Below are 23358 nucleotides of genomic sequence, written 5' to 3' on the forward strand. Positions count from 1 at the left end.
TGGGGAAGTGGACATCTACCTCCACCTGGCAATAACAAGGCAATGCACCCCCTTCTCCTCCCAGAGAGGAGTCTGGGAAAGCCAACCAAAACTAAAGGCTTAAATGAGATCCAAAACCTCATAACATAAGAAAATGACTGCTTTCAAATAAATATCACTCATCACATGAAGATCTCAAACGGAACGAGAAAAGACAATTAATAGATGCCAACACTGAGAAAACAGAGATGTTAGCATTATCTGACAAAGATTTAAGTAGTAGTCATGATGATAACCTTCCAATGAGCAATTATGAATGCATTTGAAACATATGAAATATAGAAAGCATCATGAAAAAACAGAAGGCCTCAGTAAAGAAATAGAAAACATAAAGAAGAACCAAATGGAAATTTTAGAACTGGAAAATACAACAACCAAAATAAAAAGTTCAGTGACTGGGCTCAACAGCAGAAAGGAGGAGTCAGTGGAAGGAATCAGTGAATTGGAAGACAGAAGATAGAAATTTTCCAGTCTGAAAAACATAGAGCAGATAGACTGAGAACAAATTAACAGAGCATCAGGGACCTGTGGGACTGTAACAAAAGATCTAATACTTATGTGACTGGAGTTCACGCAGGAGAAAAGTATTCAAATAAATAATGGCTGAAAACCTCCCCAATTTAGCAAGAGACATAAACCTACAGATTCAAGAAGCCAACGAGTCCAAAATATGATAATCCAAAGAAATCCACACCAAGAAATCCTCTGAAAGCAGCTAGGGAAAAACACTGAGATTGCTAGATTCGCTTCTAAAAAATGTTGTACCTGTTTTTAGAATTCCCACAACAGTCTCTGAGCAGTAATTCCATCCTCACCCACTGCACTTAACACTGAATTCTATCAATCTTTAAAATCTTGGCTTTTCTGCATAATAACAGAAAACTACATATTATCATTGCTTTAATTTGAAGGGCTCCTAGAGAGCTTCTGGATAGGGGCTGGTTTCCACAAAAACCAGCCACATCATTACAGGGTTGGGACTTTAAGTGACCACCCCCCCCACCTCTGCGGAGGGGACAGGAGGAGACTGAGTTCAATCACCAATGGCCAATGATTTAATCAATCACGCCCATGTAATGAAACCTCCATAGATCTAGAGAGCTTCCGGACTGGTGAATCCATCCACATGCTGAGGGTGGTGCACCCTCACTCCATGGGGACAGAGGCTCCTGTACTCAGGACTCTTCCAGACCATGCCCTATGTACTTCTTCATCTGGCCTGTTCATTTATATCTTTTATAAGAAACTTTAATAGTAAGTGTAGCATTTTCCTGCATTCTACAAGTCTTTCTTGTAAATTATCAAACCTGTTGGGGGGCTGTGGGAATTCCTGAATTTGCAGCTGGCTGCCAGAAGTGTGAGTAGCCTGGGCACCCCATTTGCAGTTGGCATCTAAAGCAGGGGCAGTCTTGCAGGACTAGGCCCTCTAACTTGTGGGATCTGATGCTAACTCCAGGTAGATAGCATTAGAATTGGAGAATTGATTGGTGAATTGATTGGAGAATTGAAAAGACACCACATATTTGGTGTCAGAGAGTATCACAGAATACACTACAAATCTTCCCTAAGCTTCCATTCCAAGGAACTGATTCCCCCACCTCTCCAAAAACAATTTGCACCTTACAAGGACCCCACTAAAATAATCCATGGGGATGTACTCCCAGCCCAGAGTTCTCACAACAAGTCTTCGAAGTAGGTAAAGCTGCTTCGTAGGGTCCTTCTACTCCCTTCTGTGCCCCTCAAACGATCATGTGCCAGTCACTAACCATGATCTTTCTAAACTGGAGGAAATGCTGAAATGTCACTGGGCACCTGTTTAAGACTCTACCATTGGGGCTGGCCCCGTGACCGAGTGGTTAAGTTCGCAGGCTCCGCTGCAGGCAGTCCAGAGTTTCGTTGGTTCGAGTCCTGGGTGCGGACATGGCACTGCTCATCAAACCACGCTGAGGCAGCATCCCACATACCACAGCTAGAAGGACCCACAACGAAGAATATACAACTATGTACCAGGGGGCTTTGGGGAGAAAAAGGAAAAATTAAATCTTTAAAAAAAAAGACTCTACCTTCGTTATGTTATGCTTAATCTTTGACGCCGAGGGTTTGAGGATAGAAGAATGGTAGTGACATTCACACAATGGAAAAGTGTGGTCTAAGAAACATATTTGGTCTTTGTCCCTGGTTCCCAGCACAGAGCTCCTAAAACCTGAGTGATAGGAATGTGTTGAGGTATTCAGAAGGAGCCCCTTTCGGTCACACCTGAGTTTATGCTATTGAGGCGACTTGAGCAGATCCCCTAGAAAGCCTCAGGCTGAGGCTGGTCACTAGAAACAGCAAGTGATAGAGAATTGGAAGCAGGCAGCGCTGGGTAGGGCTGGAGATTAAGCTCTATAAAAACTCTCAAACAACAAGATTCGATGAGCTCCAGGTTGGTGAACATGCAGAAGTGTTGGGAGGGCACTATACCATACCATACCCAGCCCTGTGCTTCTCTTCTCTTCCATCTGGCTGTTCCTGAGTTGCATCCTTTTATAATAAGTTGGTAAACATAAGTAAATGTTTCCCTGAGTTCTGTGAACTGTTCTAGCAAATTGTTGAACCCAAGGAGGGAGTCAGGGGAACTCCAGTTCATAGCTGGTTGGTCAGAAGTACAGGTGAGAACTGACTTGCGTTTGGCATCTAAAGTGGGGGCAGTCTTGTGGACTGAGTCCTTCCCCTGCGGGATGTAATGCCATCTCCAGGGAGTCAGTGTCAGAATTGAGCTAAATTGTTGTGTCTGCTGTGAATTAGAGAATTCTTTGGCACGGCAAAATCCCGCACATTTGGCAGCCAGAAGTGAAGTGTCGAGAGCAGAGGGAGAAAACAGAGCTTTCCCTTACAAAAAGTGTTTATGGTTGTAGTTTTGTTTCATATTTTAGGCACAGAAAAGTGCTGCTCAATGAGTAAGTACATGTAACTTTAATTTCAAAATTTCCTGCCTCTTTATGAAACGATTTAGGGTAGCTTATAAAAGACACAAAATTAATAAAATAGGAATAACAGGGGGCAGATGATGATGAGGAGGAGTGGAGCGGTAAGCTGGACCGTGCGGGTTTGGCACAGACATAGGCCCTCCGCCTCTGGACTGCACAACAGAGAAGGAACAGGGAAGGGTGATCCGTTCTCATCGGAGAAATGGAGGGACAGAGCAGCTCCTCGGGGGGCCCTGGCACTCCCCGCACACTCGGTGGTGGACTCTGCAGACGGGGAAAGGGGCACCATAATGGGCAGTGTCCCGTCCTCACTGGTGTTTCTACAGTGAACGCAAACGTAACCCCTAGTAAAAGTCAAAGGTGTGACATTAAAGGTAAAATCCATAATGTGGTTGACAAGGGTGGCTTTCCAGTGTCATAACTCTCATGGTGCTTGGACTATACTCAAATGATGTTCCCCAAAGATAATCAGTGGACTGGGATCTTGATAAGAGCCGGCTGCTAAATGGCTCAGGAGGCCACGTTTTAGCTTGAGGCCTGGAATCAGAGTGTCCTCTTCTGATCATTAAGGACAGATTCTAGAAACTGGGCAGGGAGCTGGCAGTGCTGAAGTTCAATCATGAAAAGTCACAGCCTCTAACCAGAATTCTTGTCAACACGTATTCTGGTCTGCCTCCACGGGGAGAAGAGGCGGTGGGGCCCCTGCCCACGAAACAGCTGGGGATTTCCTCCGACAGCTGAGCCAGAGGGCAGCGGAGACTTCCTCAGTGACCCAGAGGAACACGGCAGAGATGGAGGAGAGGGCCTGAGCCTGGAACAGAGTGGGGTACTCGCTAATTCACCAGGGCCCTGGCAACGCTGCTCCGGACGACACGTCCTCTCTCCATGACGGAAGGAAGTGACCTCCTGCACGTTGTCCGAAGACGTCTGCTTATGCACTTGAGAACGTCGCCAGCAACAGCGTGGCTGCAGTGGGAACGCATCTTGTGGACCTCCACGTCATGGCCCCCCGCTGCACCTGAAATTCATTACCGTGTTTTGCTGCCCCGGTAACTGAACGTGGCAGGAATACTACGGCAGCCTGGTTCCCAGGACAGGCAGGACTCCTCTGAAGCTGACACTGTCAGCCCCCACCAGCCTTGCCAAACCTCCTTAGACTGCTGGTGGGCTGGGGCCCTTCTGCCCCTTCATGGGGCTCAGGCTCGGCTTGCGCTGGCTCTCCAGACTCCACCTCCCTCTCGTCTTCTCTCATGCAGGCACCTCCTCTGATAAAACCTGGGCGTGTTTAATCCCATCTGGTCCTCTGCCTCTCGGAAGACCTGAACCAACACAAACAGCGGCTCCTGTGTTTCTCTTAGTTGATGTTTAACTTTCCCAACAACAGAAACAGCGGGTCCATGTTTCTCAGAGGACGGACCTGCGCAATCTGTGCTGTGTTTTGTTTTGTGTTGTTTTTAAGCCAGGTTTTTCCATAGGAGAATACTCCTCCTTCCATTCCTTATGGCAGAGGGATAAGTAGCCGATTCATCTAAAATAGCATCAAACTCTCAAATGTCAAACAAAAAGGTAGCAGCCTGTGACATAGCCTTGCTTTAACACGAGAGGTTTATCTTAAATGTAGAGTTTAATCCACATCTGGGCGCTGTTTACAGAAGAGGTTGAGGAAAGGAAGCTCAATGAAAGCTGCAGAGTCTTAATCTTGTTTTGGGGAGCACCCTCGTCCCAAGGCCCATGGCATCCACCCTAGGAGCTTGCCCACAAAAGAGAACTAATGCTTGTTGAACGAATGAAGGAGATTCTGTACACGGGGTGTCTGGTTCCTTTCAGCGCCTAAGTGTTCAACAGGAGGTTACTGAGGTCTGGATTAGAGCGTTCGATAGCAGGCATCCATAAGAGTTTCAGACGTTCTGCAGACAGATGGATACGGGAGAACCGACAGACTCCTGTAAGCTCAGTAAGAGATGTTCGTGAAGAAGAAACAGAAGTTAGAGCGTCTGGATAGCCAGAGAAGGTTCTCCACTGGGGCCAATAAGCAAGAGGAGAGACGCAGGATCAGTCGAAAATGGATGTCCCCAAAGTCGCTGCCCAGTCCTAGAAAAAAACCCTCCTCCATTCAAAGTGCAGAGAACACTGAGCCCATCCTCATCGGAGGGCTTCCATGGAGACAGAGCACACGCAAAACAAAAGAGAGCAAGACCATTCGTCTTCACTCAGGGCTTCTATTCTTTTAATGATTCAGCTGCTGCAGCTCCACCCCAAAACCCTACCTTCCAGCCCTTTCTCTGATATAAGGTGCAAAGTCTCTTGTGTCTCCATTTTGGGACCAGATGCATAATTTTCGTCTAGTAGAAATCTTTTTTAGGTACCTGGAGAAGTTTTGGGCTTTCCTCCAACAGACCAGGAAGGTCAAGAGGTAGGTTCTAGAGACCTCTTTGTGGTTGCTGAATGCAGAGCTCATGCAGACACTTGCAAACATAAGGTAGGGAGCTTCTCAGGGCTGGTGAGTGGCTCAAAGTGAGAGCCAAGGGAGGCTGTTAAACCCACCCCTTACAGCCTCGTTACAGCTTCCTCATGTTGTCACCCAACATATTAAGCCATGGACACAATTAGATTCCTTCATTGGTTCAGTGCCCTATTCACTCCTGCTAGCAAATATACTCCCCTACGTTTTCTTTTTAAAATATATGAGTGGAACCTACAACTTCATAAGCCAGATATTTTTTGGATTTTTACTTTCTTGGGGAAATGACAGTTTGGCTTATTTTCTGTGACTTCTCAGTGGTGTTATGGGGCTCAGAGCTCCTATTCCTGGGGGCCCATTTCAACATACCTCCGGTCCGTGGGGTACAGTTCCACTGTGACCACATCGAGAGAGTTCCAGGCTGAGATGGTCAAGCCGTTGTACAGACACAGCATGCCTATCATCATGGATTCGCTGGTGCCGAACCAAAGGAAGAAACAGCTGATCCCAGAAAGTACCATAGAGCCACCTGCCAACGAAGCCGACAAAGGCTGCAATGATTCCCGCCATCTCGGCAGAGCAAGCAGCCTTGCATCTTTGAGATCTCCCAGCAAACCTCAATCTCAAGGGGAAGCTGCAGCCGGGGCTCCGTAAAGCTCAGGGACAGGTGTGCTCACCTATTTGAAGGTTGTCTCTCTGACTGCCTTCTGAACACAGCAAGCATGACATGCATATCATTAATTATTCAGCTACTTAAGTGGGAAAATATCCATCAGTTGCACATAATTAGTTTTTCACTCTGCTCACTCATGGAAGCTGCTCAAATGAAATGCAATTAGACATAATTTTCACTAAAGTTTAGTCCTAATGAAAGGTCTTAAGGGATTTCTCCTCATCTCCAGGGGATGCAAATCCCTAAGGAGGCAGGGAGTACAGTGGGAAACAGGCTCCCGCTAGACTGCAGGGGCAGCTCTTTTCTTTTACGTGGAAGCAGGCACATACCTAGCATTGTTAAGCGCCCAATTCTGTCCATCAGGAGAGCAGACACAATGTTCCCTGGCAACACCGCCAGTGTCCCCAGGAAGTTGACAAAATAAATCCAGTAGGCACTATAGTCATCATCAAAGGTAATCTGGCATCCCGTCTTGTTGCGAAAAAACGAGCAGTTGTGAAATTTGCTATCAATGAATTTATATGGCTCAAAATCTGTGGACACAAAGAAGGACAATTCGTCAAGCTCTTCACAGTTGTGCACTAGTGTAAGAAAGCGTGCCCAGAATTCAGAGAAGCATCATGGTATCATAGACTCCTTCAGGGCTTCAGGGCCTGGCCAAAGCATGGGGTCTGGTCCAGGACCTCATGTTACAAAGAAGCTGAATGAAGGCACACCTTTGTCAAATAAAGGAATAAACTAGAGAGCCCAGTTACCTTCTGATTTCTTACAGTTGGCCATTGCTCATCATATTACTTGCTTACTCCTTTACGATGCTACTTTGTTCTAAGTATCATGTTACGTAAGGACCACCATTATAATATTAATGGCTTCCACACTACAATTCCAAAGTGTGCATGAATCAGTCTTATTACTGCCATTTTATGGGACTCTGAGGCACAGAGAAGGAACAGGACTTTCCTCAGGTCCTTGAGACAGAAACTGTAGGTCAAGGTCTAGGTGGGGGAACCTCCAGAGGAACAAGAGTCAGTCTCACTGGAAGGTCACCTGCATTCACTGCTGCTATTTCTCTTGAACTTGGATCTAATTCAAGAAAGGCCCGCAGACGATGACGGGTTCCGCTAAAAGGCAGTGAGAATCAAAACTGTTATTGTCAAGATCCGCCTCAAGAGTTGGTCTTCTGAGGCTGAATGGGTTAGAAGTCAGTGATAGCACCGTTTGAAAAAACCCAAAGACGCCTGGCTCCATTCTCATCTGAAGCTGGGCTGAGTGGGCTCCTGTCTGAGCACCAACATGGCAGGGCTGGCATCAGGATAGGCTGATACTCCTATGAGTGTCAGGCTGTTATTCTGGACTCACAGGACAGACAGACCAACGTGTGGGGGTGGGGAAGCAGGGGGCTTTGCAATCAGATAAACCTGGTTCAAATATCCGCTGTTACTAGTTCTATGAATGTGGCCAAATTGCTTACTTTTCCAAGCCCCAGCTCTTGTGAAAACTCAACGAGATAATGAATGTCTACTGACCTAGAGTTGGAACCAGCTTACAGAAGGTGTTCAATGTTTGTTTCCCTTCCTTTTTTCCCCTGGTGAGTTTTCCAGACTCCACTAAATGGGCTGGACGGAAAACCTGTATCTGACTGAGCCTGGCCACATGTTGTCCATCTCGGGTAACTGTGGTTCAGGCATGCTCACTTAAGCAAACACCAGATTTTGAAACCAGGATTATCAAAATAAACAAACTATAGGCTAATTCTTTGCTTTAAAAATTATTCACCAAAGGATTTTTTTTTCAACTTTGAACTTCAGCAAGTTCCATTTGCAGTAAACCTGACAAAGATAAATAATACAAGTTTCACTTTGATCCACCCTGATTGAGGACTCCATTCACGTACGCTCCATCTGCACTCCCCACAAGCCTCTGCCCACACCATCACATGGGGCCACGGTTCTGCCAAGAACTGGGTCTTTGGACGAGATCCCTGGCAGGGCTACATAGCACACCTACCTGTGTTGTCAAAGACAGTATCAATAAACGTGCAGTTCTTGAAGTAGGTGTTAACTGAAGTCACATCCTCAAAGGTGCAGGACTTAAAAACCGAATCTTTGAAAGTTATAGATTTGAACTTGATTCCTAGGAATCTGTCCAACACACAAAAAAATTCGTATCAATGACTGTGTCCATCAAGGTTCAAAGCTAAGTCAAACAGGTTTAGAGATGTGATGCCCCACTATGGACTCTCTTAGTTATGAAGGACATTGGCTCCTGGGCTTTCTAAGCTCTTAGCTTTTCCTCATTGCTTTTGGCTCTCTCATTGCTCACCAATATTATTTTACACAGAAGGAGAGGTGGCATTCGAGATAACTTCATTCAGCTTTTTGCAATGTCGGTCAAAGCCTTTGTGGGGTGTGCAATTGGAGGGAGAGAGTTTGGAGACACTGTGGCTATTGACTCTTTACTTTCCAATCCTATCCTCTTGTTCCTTCACATACAGCTTTATTTGAAAATTCTCTACCTGGGCTTAACGGCTCTAACTTGAGGACGTGCTCCCATGCTCACTTTTCATGAAAGTCTGTTTCCTAAGCTGAAAACCCAAGGCTTCTTCATTCCAGTACAGGGACTTGCAATTACGCTGAAGAGAGGATGTGAGAATTCTGCTTCATTTATGTGGGGAACGATTGACTCAGGGGCCAAGAAAACTCACAGGTCATACTCATTTCCAAGAACGTTTTTCTTCTTACAGCCTACAGGTATTCCTTGAACCAAGCAGAAGGATGAGGGCTCTGCTAATTTTTGGAAACGTGCAGAATGGTGAAACCTGCTCAGACACATTTTTGGGTGCTGCAGGGGGGTTCTAGGTGGTGAAGATGACAACAGTCACTATGATCCCAATGTCTTAGAGGAGTCTGCGATTCAGATCTGTCCGTGTTGATAGGGACTCCCAGGAGACAGGGGTAAATATTCATCAACGTGTCTCGGTAATTTATTAAGAGACTATGAATGTGTACTTAGCCAGTCACTGAGAGGAAAATGCTTGTTCGACTGAGGAAGAAGTTATTATAGCAAATACCACTCTAATTAGGGGCAGAAAGGGACTGATCTCCCAGGTGAGTGAGCTGGCTGACTTAAAAGCAATGCCCTGTTGAGTACGTGCAAAATCGTTCTTGCCCTAACGCCTGACAGCATTTGTCAGTTCCAAGCGCACTGTGGCCTAACAGACCAACCACCTTAAAAAATCATCTTATTTCAACCCCTACTCCTGGCCAAGAGTAGAAGCATCTGTAAATTTACCCACCAAAGGAGGGTAAATAATGGCACATTTTAAGAAGATTATCAATTTTCTGAAATGGACCTGAATTTAGAAAGGGGAAACTATTTTATTTTTTTTAATGGATAATATATACACAGAATACATATGGTATAAAATTCAAAACGTGGAAAAGGAAAAAACAAGTCTCTTTCCACCATCCTAAAGCCATCCAGCTCTTTTGCCCAGAGATGACCACTGCTGTCAGTTTCTCATGTGCTCTTTCCAGAGCATTCTGGATCTAGGTTCTAGAGACACACTATTCTACACTTCACTATCTCCTGATAATAGCCCGCCTCTGAGGTTATTCCATATCAGCACACAAAGAGTTGCCATTTTATGATGTGGAATAGGAAAGCTATTTGTAAAAAATGAGTTAGCTACTGGTATTGCAAATTTCCCCGGAAGACAAAAAAAAAAATTCTATCACCTTCTAAACTGAAAGTACATGTTTTACAAGGATTTTAATACTATTAAAATTATTAATCATTATATTGCTAATGTAAAAAATTTCTCGGGGCTGGCCCAGTGGTGCAGCAGCTAAGTGTGTACATTCTGCTTTGGCAGCCTGGGGTTCGCCAGTTCAGATCCTGGGTGCGGACATGGCACGGCTTGGCAAGCCATGCTGTGGTAGGCAGCCCACATAGAAAGTAGAGGAAGATGGGCACAGATGTTAGCTCAGGGCCAGTCTTCCTCAGCAAAAAGAGGAGGATTGGCAGCAAATGTTAGCTCAGGGCTAATCTTCCTCAAAAACAAAAAAATTCCTTAATGATGGCTGGCTGAATATCCAGCTTAGAACTTTAACCAATATTATTAAAAACATGACTGTCAGAGACACAAACATACATTAGAAATTTCTAATGGAGTAACAATACTTTTTTAAATAAATGAGGTAAATTTTTAGCCTAGAGTTACAGAGCACTTGACTTGACCATTTCTGTGGAAAGCAAGCACAGATTCGAGTCAGTATTTTCTGTGGGAGAGCGAAGGGGACCCTGTGTGGCTTGGATAAGGACTGGCGCCCAAGTGAGCTGCAATTCAAACAATGATCTCCTGGTTGGTGACCCTCCTTTTCATTACACAAATCATAAGCATCCCACAGAACTCTTTTTCATCTTTCAAACTGGTTTTTTCCCTGGGAAACTTTGTTGAATTATTTTAGATTTTTACTTTTATCACTTCTGAAATTGGGACAGTTTCCTAAGAATGATGTAAGCTTCAGGAACTGATATCAGCAATTACTCACTCAGACAACAAGCAATGGATAGAAACAACCCCTTGTCTATCCGTTTCTCTTTCTAAAAGAATGAACCAGAACCACCTGCCTGAGCCAGTTTTCTCTCCTCGTCAAGAGGCATTCCAGATTCCACACTCAAAAAAGGCCTTTGCTAACTTATTCCATATTTTCAAAGCCCTTAACTTTGGGGGCTCATTCCTGTTCTCTAATTGAAATTCTTCCTGATACGATTTAACTCCAATTCTTGATTCTGCTTCAGGGAGAAGGAAAGAATTCTGAAAAGTAGTCCCCTTTTTCAGGAACAGAAGACAGGCATCAAATTATACCTTAGATTTCTTCTCTGAACCAAAAAACGCTATAACCCATCTTATTCTCACATACTCTTTATTCCTCTGTAACTGACTTTCATAGCAAATTTAAGTTATTTCAAGGTTTCTGGACCTGCCATTGTCGTATTCCATTCCAGTATGAATCTGATTTTGCATGGTAAAGTTAATCGTAAAATTTGCATATCTCTCTCTTGGCACATCTCTCATTGGCAAGGAGACTGCCTGCAGGTGTTTGATGACATCAGGGAACCAAACAGACAATCCATAGTACCTGCAAAGACAAAGAAACGTGAGTCTGTAAAGGTGCGAGCGCACCAGCAGCAACGCGCGGCTCCCTGCCCCTCTCAGAGCTGGCAGTTCTGGAGAAGGACTTCTGGTCCTGACTGGCCCCCTGTAACACGATGAAGCATCAGACAGCCATCGGCACTGCCCCCTCACCCCACGGTTAAATTTGTAAAGATCAAGCTAGATGGATGGTCCGGGGTTACCTGCAGAGCCAGGTATGTAATTCCTGACACTTCCTGTGGGAAGGGACATCCCTAAGAATCCCATCCTAGGCCAACACATGGCACCTGGCCCCGACGTTTTTCTTATCGCCCAGGCTGCACGGGGGAACCCCGTCTCCTGATCTGCTGGTACAAACCCCGGGGTGGAAAAACCGTGGGGGCCCTTAAAGAACGACCTCTTTACTAATGGAGACTCCTTCTGGATTCCCACACTCCCCCGATACTGCTAGCCTGGGGGTACAGCCTCATTTCTCAAAGTGGCTCAAGGTTGGGAAAAGGGCCCTTAGGTTATTATCTGAAAATCCAGGTCATTTCCACTTTTGCCTCTTGACCTCTAATGAGTTATTGTGACAGGTGTCAGCTCGGTCACTCTCCTGTGCTCTGTAGGACAGCGGCCACCAACCACAGTGGCTCCTGAGCAGCTGAAAGGTGGCTAGTCTGAAGGAGATGTGCAATAAGTATAAAATACCAAATCTGAAGACTTACGAAAAAAAGAATGAAAAATTAAGTCAATAGAAATTAACCATTTTATACTGATTATATGTTGAAATAATATCTTGGACATAATGAGTAAAATAAAATATATTATTAAAATTAATTTCACCTGTTTCCTTTTACTTTTCTTTTTTAGTGCGGCTGCCAGAAAACTTAAAATGACACATGTGAGGGCCAGTCTGGTGGTGCAGTGGTTAAGTCTGCGCACTCCACTTCAGAGGCCTGAGGTTTGCCGGTTCAGATTCCAGGCACAGACCTACATACACACTGCTTATCAAGCCATGTTGTGGCAGGCATCCCACATACAAAGTAGAGGAAGGTAGGCATGGATGTTAACTCAAGGCCAATCTTCCTTAGCAAAAAAAGAGGAGGAATGGTGATGGATGTTCCTCAGGGCTAATCTTCCTCAAAAAAAAAAAACCCCAGAAAGCAAAAAAAATAACATCCTTCTTTAGTGGCTGGCCCAGTGGCATAGTGGTTAAGTTTGCATGCTCCACTTCGGCCGCCCGGGGTTTGCAGGTTTGGATCCTGGGGGTGAACCTAGCGCTGCTCATCAAGCCATGCTGTGGTAGTCTCCCACATAAAATAGAGGCATATTGGTACAGATGTTAGCTCAGTGACAATCTTCCTCAAGCAAAAAGAGGAAGAATGGCAACAGATGTTAGCTCAGAGCCAATATTCCTCACAAAAAAATTTTTAAAAAATGACATGTGGCTCACATTATATTTCTATTGACACTGCTGCTCAAAACTGGTGGTTCCCGAAGTGGGGTCCCTGGACCAGCAGCGTCAGCATCCCCTGGGACCTTGTGAGAAATGCAGACCCTCAGGTCCCACGCAGACCTGCTGAATCAGAGCCTCTGGGGGGGGGTGGGTCCTGCAGGTGATCCTTCTGATGCCCAGTTACGTTGGGTTACACGGGGAAAGCAGTGGTCGTGAGCACAGCCTTTGCAGGTGGACACACCAGGTGCAAATCCTGGCCTGGCCGCTTACCAGCCGGGGGCATCTTGGCCTCAGTGACCACGTCTCAAACATCAGAATGATGATCGTATCCACCTTCCTGGGTGGCTGCTCGGATTAAATGGGCTGCAATGTACCTAGCACATAGTGAGTGCTCAAAAGACTCCGTAGTTTTTATCCCCATCACTGCCATCAGGATTCCTGAAACATCTCTGCCTCAGGAGTCCACAGATTCCAACCCCTTCTCTTCTGAGACCATGAATTAACTACTGCGGGAATGTGCATGGTGGCCACGGAATAAGAAATAACTCAGGGATGCAACATCCATCGCATTGCTCTCGTTACATGCATAGGACAAAATCTTTAAAAATGGCAACAATGAGGGAAGCACGCCACCCTGGAACATCCCTCTCAACGATGCAGAGGAGTGGCAGCTAATTTTCATTTATTCAGCAAACATTTCAGGCACTGTTTGAGGCTTCAGGGATGTTAGAGGGAAATCATAAAGGTTAAAATGTGGTCAATAACAGATAAGTAAACAAAATAACAAACTAGATCATCCTTAGCCTGTAACTCGTCACATCTTAGAGGAGGACTTTCGTCTCGCTCATCTCGGAACCTGGGCCAGTGTTCAGCACGTAGCAGGCACTTACACGTGTTAATTTTCAGCCCTCTCTTCCTTCACGGATTAATGGGTTTTCTAGAACCTAAGTGGGAGTTACTTTACATCTTCTAAATGAGCTGTCTCAATTTAGAAATAGAAAACGACAACCTGGTAGTGTCCCCAAGTCACACAGCGGAACCGGCTCTTAGGTCTCCTGCCCCCACCTTCCCATCTCCCCTTTGTCGCCCCTCCCAGCACCAGGAAAGATGGGTCATCTCTGACCACTACCTGCTTTAATTTAGGGATGGTAAGAGACGGAGTTGCTGCATCGATCTTAGGCTCTACGAGGCACCAAGAGCCTAGTGACTTGAAAGTGTGGGGTACTAGCTAACTGCCTTTTTAAATAGAAAATTAGGCAAAAATGGAGTGGTGCTCACATATTCTAAAGTGACTGTGTCAACTATTAGCAAACAAAGTTCTGAAATGTTCTCCCTACCTCCTTTATCCTTAGAGCACATATATGGTGGTTTTCTTCACCAGCTCACTATTTATCGAGCACTTATTATGTGCCAGGGATATACATTGGTGAACAAAGTTTACGATTCTTGTTCTCTCAGAGCTTCCAGACATGAGACAGAGCTCCATTCTTTCCAGAATAAATAAGCTTTTTCCTATTAGAAGATGGAAGGTGCTGAAGAGAATAATAAACTGAGAAGGGGATGGGGAGTGCTAAGAGGCTGTGATTTAAAAAAGGTGCTTCGGGAAGGTGTCACTGAGAAGGTGACATCTGAGGGACGTCTCCAAGGAGGCAAGTCAACAAGCTGGCAGTGTCAGGGGCAGCATGAGGGCCTGACAAGGGAAAGGTTCCTGCACGTTCAGGGACAGCACAGAGGCCCGTGAGGCCGGCCGAGCAGACGGGAGCAGCGGGGGGGAGTCATGGAGACAAGCCACCCAGGGTCTCATGGGACTTTCCAAATACTATTGGTTTCACCCCAGCTGTATGACAAGATAAATACAATAATTGGTTTATAAAAACCATAACTATCAGCATATCTAAGCTGAAAAAAATTCTTTCCTAGAAGGTTAACTGCATCAAACCGTATAAGAAAAGAAAGCAGTGTGATTGGGAGTTAGGGTGTGGAAATTTAAAGATTTCGCTCACCAAGAATTTAAACGTCACTTACCCAAAGGACAGGGTGAACCAAACGATTGCAAGCTTTATTGTGTTTTCCCTGACTGGGTAGTTGAAACATCTCATAAACGTCAACCAAATCTGTGAAATATTGGAGAGTTAGTTTTCTTATGCTGTTATCAAGTCAACCCCACTCCCCACCCTCCCTCCAACAAATTATAAAAAAGTTTAATTTTCTTTGGGCTGGATTCATTTGAACTTAAAATGTAAAAGCTAAAGGCTACAGGAAACCAAATACTGGAATTTTCATTTATCGGCTTCCTGGAGGCCAATAGATAGAGTAACTCAAGACTTCAGTGCACCCGTCACTGCCAAGACTCCTTGCCTAACGCCTTCCCTTTCCCAAGACGGAATGTCTTGGCTACTGTGCTGCTCCCAAGGAGCTCCTATTACCTGGTCCTGTTCCAGGAGTCAGGTGTCCTGGGCAGAAGCGGGAAGAACCGCATTCATAGAACTGGTTCAGTCAACCCTGCTTCTGACTAACCATAAACGCAATAAGCGGGCCCGCGAGCCAGGGCGGGTTTGTTACTTACCCCATACAGTTCTGTGCGGATCCGGACAAAACACCTCCTGTACCATGTTCCTGTGTCACTCTCAATTTCAATCAGCTCATCTATTTGCTTTGGAGTTTTGATTCTGTTTACCTGTAAAGAGCAAGACAGAGAAAGTGCCGAGTTCTCTTCTCTGAAGTTGCTGAGTTTAGGCTTACCGTTTGTTTTTAAAGGAGTGGAAACTGACTCCACCAAAAAGCAAGTAGGTATTTGCTAATCACTCCCTACATATATAAGACCATTGCTGTAAATAGACAGACCCCCACAGCACCTAAAAGAACTGAATAAAGAACGGACGGATGGGGAAGCAGAGAAACGAGGAAGAGCAAAGAGTAATGGAACAAGAAGAAGCTGAAATGGCCCTCTCTGAACCATCACTACAAAGGCACACCAGCAGACAGGACATCCAGAGAGATGAGCTTCTGGATCAAGAATTACTTTGCTTGGACTAAAGTGACTGTACACACTTCTTTGGAACCTACTTACCTGATGGATCTGGCCCCTGAACACAGTTCTGAAAGCCCTCCCATCGAACTTTCACTCTTAGAGCATCACTCTGACTCTTGCCTCCTCCTGCCTCAGCCTAAGCACAGACACTGCTCAGCAAACGCCCACCGGGGGCCAAGACGCAAGGCCCAGGGAATAGGCTTGGGTTGAAAGGGTCAACACTGACTCTTCAGCAATCAAAAGGGGAATAAGTGATGGAGGCTCCCCGTGAAAAGCTGCATGCTGACTTCAGCTAGCCTCCCTTGGCTAAGAAAAGAACCAAGGGCCAGGAGAAGCCATGTCTTCAACACAGAGAATGAAGCCTGAAAAGAGGAGCTGTCCCATCTTACCCTGTTAGTCAGCATTTACCTGCTTGTGATAAATCTCAGAGAGGACACAGAAGTGTGCATACGTTACCCCTGCCAGGGATCACTTTTGAACAGATTTTTCTGAAGATTCTGCCAATATGCAAAGCAGTAGTTCTATTGCAAGAATCTAGGTACCAAGGCTGGCTTTTGACAGAGGTGTTTAGGGGACCCTCGGTATCTTTCAGCTCATACCAGGTGAGCAGTAGCCTCTTCCTGGCTATCTTAACAAAGATGTCTGCATTTAATGAAAACAATGTCTGAGTTCAATATGGGATTCCAAATAGAGTGACCTCAAAATAATCCACGCAGCATTATTTTGTGACACTTCAGATATTTTTTTTAATCACAAGGGTGTTCTTATCACTCAACATCTTCCTTCTGGGAGGCTTCCCCTTCTCCACTCACCAGTGTCCGTTTGTTCCTTCATGCAGTGGCCCCTTGGGGTGCCGGACGTGGCACCGGACCCTGGAGATGCAAATGTACAACATCCCACCCTCCAAGAAAGTACCATACAAAGGAAAAGTTCCCCACTGGAAGTCTGTGTCAAGATGGGAGAGACGTGCCATTTGGAACACCCAAGCAGACCTGGGAGTGACAGAGAAGGCTTCACGGACTGCAGAATTTGAGCTGGGGCTTATGGAGAAGTGTGTCATTGGCCGTGTGTGTAAACTACTCGGAGGGCATTCCAAGCGGGAGGAATACCATGTGCCAATGGCCAGAGGTGTTAGTAAAAATAGTGTTTTGGGAAACTATAGAGAGCTTGAGATCCATGAAGAATAGTCCAAGGGCAGAGGGCAGTGAGTAATGAGGGCTGAACCAAATCGGTGGCAGTGAGGGTGGAAAGTAAGGGACAATGATGAGTGATATTTAGGATGGAGAATAATAGACACAGTGATTTCTTGGATACAATGGAGATAAAGGAAAGAAAGAAATAGGATGTTTTCAGGGCTCTGGTTCAGGTAGGGCTGGTGGGGCTTGCTGACAGAATTTAGGACAAGGAAGAGGGTTGGAGACTGTTATGGCGATAAGTTCAGATTTAGAAATTCAGAATTTGAAGGGCTCGTAGTACATAGAAGGATGGCAGCAAAGCCCTTCAACATGCATGTTTGGAGCTCAGGAGACTTGCCCATCGTGAGAGAGAGGTGCAGGAAGTAGCTGAGAGCAGCAAAGGAGAGTGTGTAAGGTTAAAAAGAAGTTAGCTGAAAACAAAGCCCTGAAAAACAAGATTTAAGGTAGGGGCATAGGACGAAGAGCTTAAAAAAAGAGACCTTGAAGGAAAGCCTACGAAATCACTGCACTGGAGATGAAACAAAGGAGAGAATAGATTTGTCCTGGTGGAGTCATGCGATGACCTTGAAAGTCACACTATAAAGGACTTTGAGATTATCCAATTCTTTTGGAGCATTCCCACCTATTCCCGCCTAACCTTTATATAATAACATTAATGTGGATGACCATGAGTGGACTTGATAACTCGAACCTTCTGGGAGAAAAAGCAGGCAAGCAGGACAATGAGGCCCTACAGAAACGCCTTCTCAGCAGTCCTTGGAAGACAGCCTATCCTCACCTGGCTGGGAAGGACAAGTGACACTGAGCATGTAGGTGAGGTCTCAAGATTCCTCCAGCCTCGTGATCCTTTAATTTAAAAACATTCTTCTCTATTGTGCATCCACTCAAAAGAAGGGCCTATTCAAAGGCTTCCAGGTCCTCAATGGAGGACGTTTATTACTGATCGTCATTTCTCCATCATGCTGCATAAAAATTTTGCCAATTAAGAATGTGATAATTTGGATAGACGCCAAAATAAAGTCTATCTTTACATTACTAAAAATTTGTTTCCTAAATAAAAATGAAATGGATAAATAAGATGTCAAGGGGACTGTTCAATCAGGGACTATTTCACATATTTTAAGAACTATAATTGATATCATTTAGAAGATACTGAAGATCTTACTTATGTCCCCATACTGCATGTGCCCTTAAACCTATTTTGGACAAAACGCTTTTTGTCTAATTGTATGCTGTATACATTGAAAGATTTAAAAACCATTGTTCCTTCCAAAAAATTCCATGCATCCAATTTTCATAAATTCAGACTGGTTTTCCCATTGAGAATAAACTTTGTAACTAGAGGATGGAAGAACTTTGCACGCAGAGGGAACAGCGCAGACAACAGCAGTGGCAGCTTATGTAAAATGGCAAGTACGAGACGCTGAAAGATGAGTGCAGCGGTGCAGAGAGAGAAGAATTTACAACCTGGCCTTCCCAGAAAAAGTTTCCCCACCCCTGGCATAGAGGACGTGCTGAAGAGTGGTACTCACCGTGAAAACCTTCTCAGACTGGCCCCGTGCTCTCATGTTGGTGTCATGAATTAACTTCAGAATCATCCAAGCTTCATCGTGCTTTCCAATCTGAGAAACATGAGTAGACAGTGAAGGAAAGTGAACTGCTAGGAGGTGAAATACTCATGCCCTGATTTTCTCATAATTATCTTGTATTTTCAGATCAGCTTGGGTGTAATTGTGCAAATGCATTGAGGTAGGTCCCCCTGGAACATACTGACTACTTGAATATCTTGACTACATTAGCAGGTCAACAGATGTGCCTATAACGAGAAATAGCACCCCTGGATAGTAAAATTTCATATATAAGACAATAAGCCCTGTTCTCTTCATTGAGCAAAAAGTTACTTGCTAGAGGCGGAACAGTAGCGCTTTCTGGCCACCAGGCAGCTTTTCCACAGGCTGCTTGTTGGAAACCCGTCTCCGTGAAACCAAATCCTGCATAGTTCCAGAGGACGAAAGAAAAATGCTCCTCCCAAGGGGGTAGACACGCGTTCCTAGAATTAGCAAGGAGCTCTTTCCAATGTGTGTGGCTTCCTCAAGTGTTTGTAAGAACCAGCGTTACCTCCAACAGGAACCTCGGGCTCTCAGGCATGAACGTGAGGGCCACCACCGAGCAGACGCAGGGGAGCGCGCAGACGATCACGAACACACGCCAGCTGTGGAACTGGTAGGCCGACCCCATGCTGAAGCTCCATCCTGGAAAGGAGGACAGGCAGAGTGAGCGAGGGCGCCGCCCAGGCTGCGGCTGTGAAAGCGAGGACTCCACAGTCACCTGGGTGTCTACACTGCGAGTTTATTAGTCAAATCTTACTACCCACAGAAGAATGATCTGATCTGGGCTTAGCCACAGTGACCGGCTCTCCTTCAAGACCAGCGAGAGCAGTGCTGAGAAAGGTGCTTGGGACCAAAGGGGTCAGCGCCTAAGGATGAGGGTGCATGTACGTTTCTATACAACCAAATGCCAAAGGCTAACAGAAATTAATTGGGGAGGATATTTTTCCAGAAGGCCACTGTGCTGCGGATCTTCTGTTTGAGCCTCTGGATCAGTCCCCAGGTCTCTCCACCCTGCCGTGTGCCAGGAAACAGATCTCTGTGGACCCATCAAGGGGCTCCCTCGCCCACTGGATTCTGTTGGTCTGAATAGAGGAAGTGCTGGCAGGAGAGCAGAGGGTGGGAGCAGAGCTGGGGACGTTTGTTCTCCTTGTTGTCCTCCTCCCTCCCTCTGGCTGGGTGGAGGTTTGACGGTGGGTGTGCCCATCTCCCGGAAGCTTCTCCTACAGCCACAGCTCCTGGCAGGTCCTGGCAATCCCTCCCTGCTCTTGCCCTTTGAGGCACAGGTGGGCACAGGATGCCTTCGTGGTCCTAGCTCTGAGGCGCTTTATTATTCCTTCTTGGTTTCTCTTAACTTTTCCACATAACTCTTTTGTCTGTGTGTGAGGAAGATTGGCCTTGAGCTGACATCTATCGCAAACATTCCTCTTTTTGCTTGACGAAGATTGTCCCTGAGCTAACATCTGTGCCAATCTTTCTCTATTTTATGTGGGACACCGCCGCAGCATGGCTTGAAGAGTGGTGCTAGGTCCAACACCTTGGATCTGAACCTGCGAACCCTGGGCCACTGAAGTGGAGCACACGAACTTAACCACTACGCCACTGGGGCAGCCCTCCACTTTTCATGACCTCTTCTGAGGATGTCACAGGTTTCCTGCCAGCATCCTGACCAGTACAATTATTAAGGATTGGCAGTTGCAGTATCTCTCTACATGCACATGTCATACAATAGATGGAGAAAATTTTAAATTTCTAAATAGTATTTCTATCATAATATAAAAAACAAGCCTAAGAGCATGCAAATAGAAATCTCTTCAAGAACTAAAAGAAAGCCAATATTTAAATGAATACAAAATGGTTGAAAGCAAAATTCAAACATGATTCTAAATGAGAAATAATGAGGCATATCAAACCTAATTGAAAACAGAGAGGAGATTTACAGAGGCATAGATGAATTACGGGAGGCAAAATTCTAATTTTTGGCAATGCTTGGTATTCATCAGGCTTTTTGTAAACGAAAGTCAGGTAGTCTACACCCCATCCCCAGGAGAGCAGTAGGATTATTCCTTATGTACACAGGAGCCAAGCGAGATTCTGGAGGGACATAACTTCCTCAAGGCAACAAGCTCAAGTTATATATCTGAATCTTCTCCACCAGGATTCGAGGCAGCATCTTATGCCACGTGTGGCCTCACGTCTATGCACACTCACTCTTGGACACAGACCTTGCTGACAAATGATGTAAACATCAATGACACGCTGTATCAATCTTAGATTAACAAACATTTTTCTGGGAATTTAATACACAAGGATTACGTGGATCGCTAAAGTCGCTACATCATAAACTTTAGGAGGGGCCGTCTACTCTCAATATTTTAAGTAGCAGAAAATCAAAAGTCTCAAATATCCACAACGCAGAGAAATTTTGTGATGGAACAGAGAAAACACACCTTGTTCATTTCACATTGGATCTGAGAGCTTCATATATAGAACTTCTGTTTTAAAAGGTCTATAACCTATTATCTTACACAGTGGATGGAAAAGAAAAGCTTGAGACGGCTGAGTTAAGCAAGTGCAATGTTGTAAATTTCAGCACAGCACCGGGGGAAAGAGCAAAGACGAGAGAGGAGACGGGCTCCAGTGCCTCTGCTGAAACAAATTAGTTCAGACGGTGCAGTTTTATAAACAAAAATAGGATGAGTTATTTAACCAAGGAGAAAGTCACACTAGCGGACAGAGCAGGAAGTTTCTTGTGGTCGACAGGATAATGCTCCCTCCCCACCCAAAGACGTCCTCATCCTAGTGCCCAGAACCTGTGACTGTGTGACCTCACACAGCAAAGGGACTTTGCAGGCATGATTAAGTTAAGGATCTTGAGATAAAGCGATTATCCCATATTATATGGTTGGGCCCAGCATAAGGATGAGAGTCTATAAAGGAAAGAGAGAGAGTCAGGAGGGTCAGAGTGAGAAAAGGAGATGTGCTGAGCAAAGCAGAGCTCAGACTGGAGAGAGATTCGAAGATGCTACGGTGCTGCCTTTGAAGATGGAGGAAGGGTCCACAAGCCAAGGTCTGTGGGCAGCTTATAGAAGCTGGAAAAGGCGAAGACATGTATTCTCCCCTCGAGCCTCCAGAACAAGCCTCCAGAGGCCCTGCCAACCCACGGAGACTTCTGACCTCCAGAATGGAAAATAATAAATTTGCATTGTTTAAACCAGTCAGTTTGCGGAGACCTGTTACAGCAGCCATAGGAAAGCAACACTCTCCTCTTTATAGTCATAGCTCTAGTGCTAACTTGACTGATAGAAATTAAATCGGAGAATGTTAGCTCTTCTCTATGAAACCGCAGGCGTTTGCTCGGACTTCCCCAGATGCCTCTCCAAGGACTTCAGGCTCCTTCTTGACAGCTGGTCTTACAAATGCTGCCCTTCACTCTTACTTCTCTGGAACATCACATCCATCAGGGAGAGACTGATGGCCATGTGATTCCTGTCTGGCGGTTTTCAGCCTACAGAGGAAACTGGATTACACGTAGAATCTAGCTGGTCCAGAGTCTCGCTCCCCCCAGCCTAGAAGGGCGTTTCTTCAGGCCTAGATTCTTCTGTGCAGCAGCTGAAGTTTAGCCTATTCAATACTGTTCACACCGTCTCTACTTCATTAGCTGTGAAGTCTGTCTTCTGGGCCCTTGCTTGGTGTGTGTGTGTGTGTCATTGTTTCTGAAATATAGCCTTTTTCTTCCCAGAGCTCCAGGAAACCTCTCTCTACCTGCCTGTTCACATCTTCACAGAGATGCCTGAGGGGCTTCTCAAAGTTACTGTGTGTAAAACAGAACTTTTGATTTCCTGCCTAGCTACCAAAGAAAACTCTTGTTTCTCCCTCAATCGTCCCTATTTTAGCAAACAACACACTGCCAGCCACCCAGATATTTATGTCCAAAATCAAGACCTCATCCTTGATTCCTCTTTTTCCCCTCACTACCCTCAATGTCCCATCTCTCAGCAAGTTCCATTTCTAAAACACGTCTCAAAGCTGCCCACTCCTCCCCATTGCCACAGCACCGCAGAGCCTCCAGCTGGCAAAAAAAACCCCTACAGTTTTGCCTTTTCCAGAATGTCAAATAAACGAAATCATACCGTACACAGCTTTTTGAATCTGGCTTCTTACGCTGAGCATAACGCATCCATGCAGATTCTTGCTCGTATTAATAGTCTGCTCCTTTTCATTGCCGAGCAGCATTCCATCGTGCGGAGATGTCACAGCTGGTTTACCAAGTCGCCAGTTGAAGGACAGTTAGATCGTTTCCAGTTTTAGGGGATTATAAATAACGCTGTCATAAACACTTCAGACAGGTTTTTGTGTGTCACAAAGCCTTCCTTTTCTCTTGGGTAACTACCTAGGCAGTGGGTTATTTGAGTCAAATAATAAGTATAAGTTCAGCTTTATAAGAAACTGCCAAACTATTTTCCACAGTGGCTGTACCGTTTTACATTCCCACCAGTGGTGGCTGACAGTTCTAGCCGCTTCATGTCCTTCCCCCTACTCTTTGGTCAGTTCTACTTTTCAAACTTTTGGCCATTCTAATAGGTTTTCATTGCATTTCCCTAATGCCTAGTGACATCTTGATTTACTTTTCGTCCATTCAATCATACTTTTACTGAGTGCCTATGTGCGCCAGTCACAGGGGAGTAGCATCGAACTCCCTTTTAGGATGTGCCCCCCTGGGGTGGGGGGGATGTCAAAGCCTGATGGATGATATTCTGTGGCCTGAATGAGGGGCAGACACAGG

At 45.4% G+C, this 23358-nt stretch overlaps 1 protein-coding gene across 1 annotated transcript in view; it reads right to left on the reverse strand.

The window, feature by feature from the left end:
* The window catches only part of SV2C (synaptic vesicle glycoprotein 2C), a 195471-nt gene that overhangs the window by 17044 nt on the left and 155069 nt on the right, over nt 1-23358 (reverse strand). Inside the window, exons 5-12 of the mRNA XM_046667521.1 lie at nt 19084-19217; nt 18498-18587; nt 15305-15415; nt 14764-14852; nt 11128-11286; nt 8150-8283; nt 6472-6675; nt 5839-5998 (exon numbers count right to left, since the gene is read on the reverse strand). Of these exons, the coding sequence (XP_046523477.1) occupies nt 5839-5998; nt 6472-6675; nt 8150-8283; nt 11128-11286; nt 14764-14852; nt 15305-15415; nt 18498-18587; nt 19084-19217 (1081 nt within the window). The remainder of the gene's footprint in view (nt 1-5838; nt 5999-6471; nt 6676-8149; nt 8284-11127; nt 11287-14763; nt 14853-15304; nt 15416-18497; nt 18588-19083; nt 19218-23358) is intronic.

This window comes from Equus quagga, chromosome 7 (assembly GCF_021613505.1).
Source record: "Equus quagga isolate Etosha38 chromosome 7, UCLA_HA_Equagga_1.0, whole genome shotgun sequence".
Lineage (NCBI taxonomy): Eukaryota > Metazoa > Chordata > Mammalia > Perissodactyla > Equidae > Equus > Equus quagga.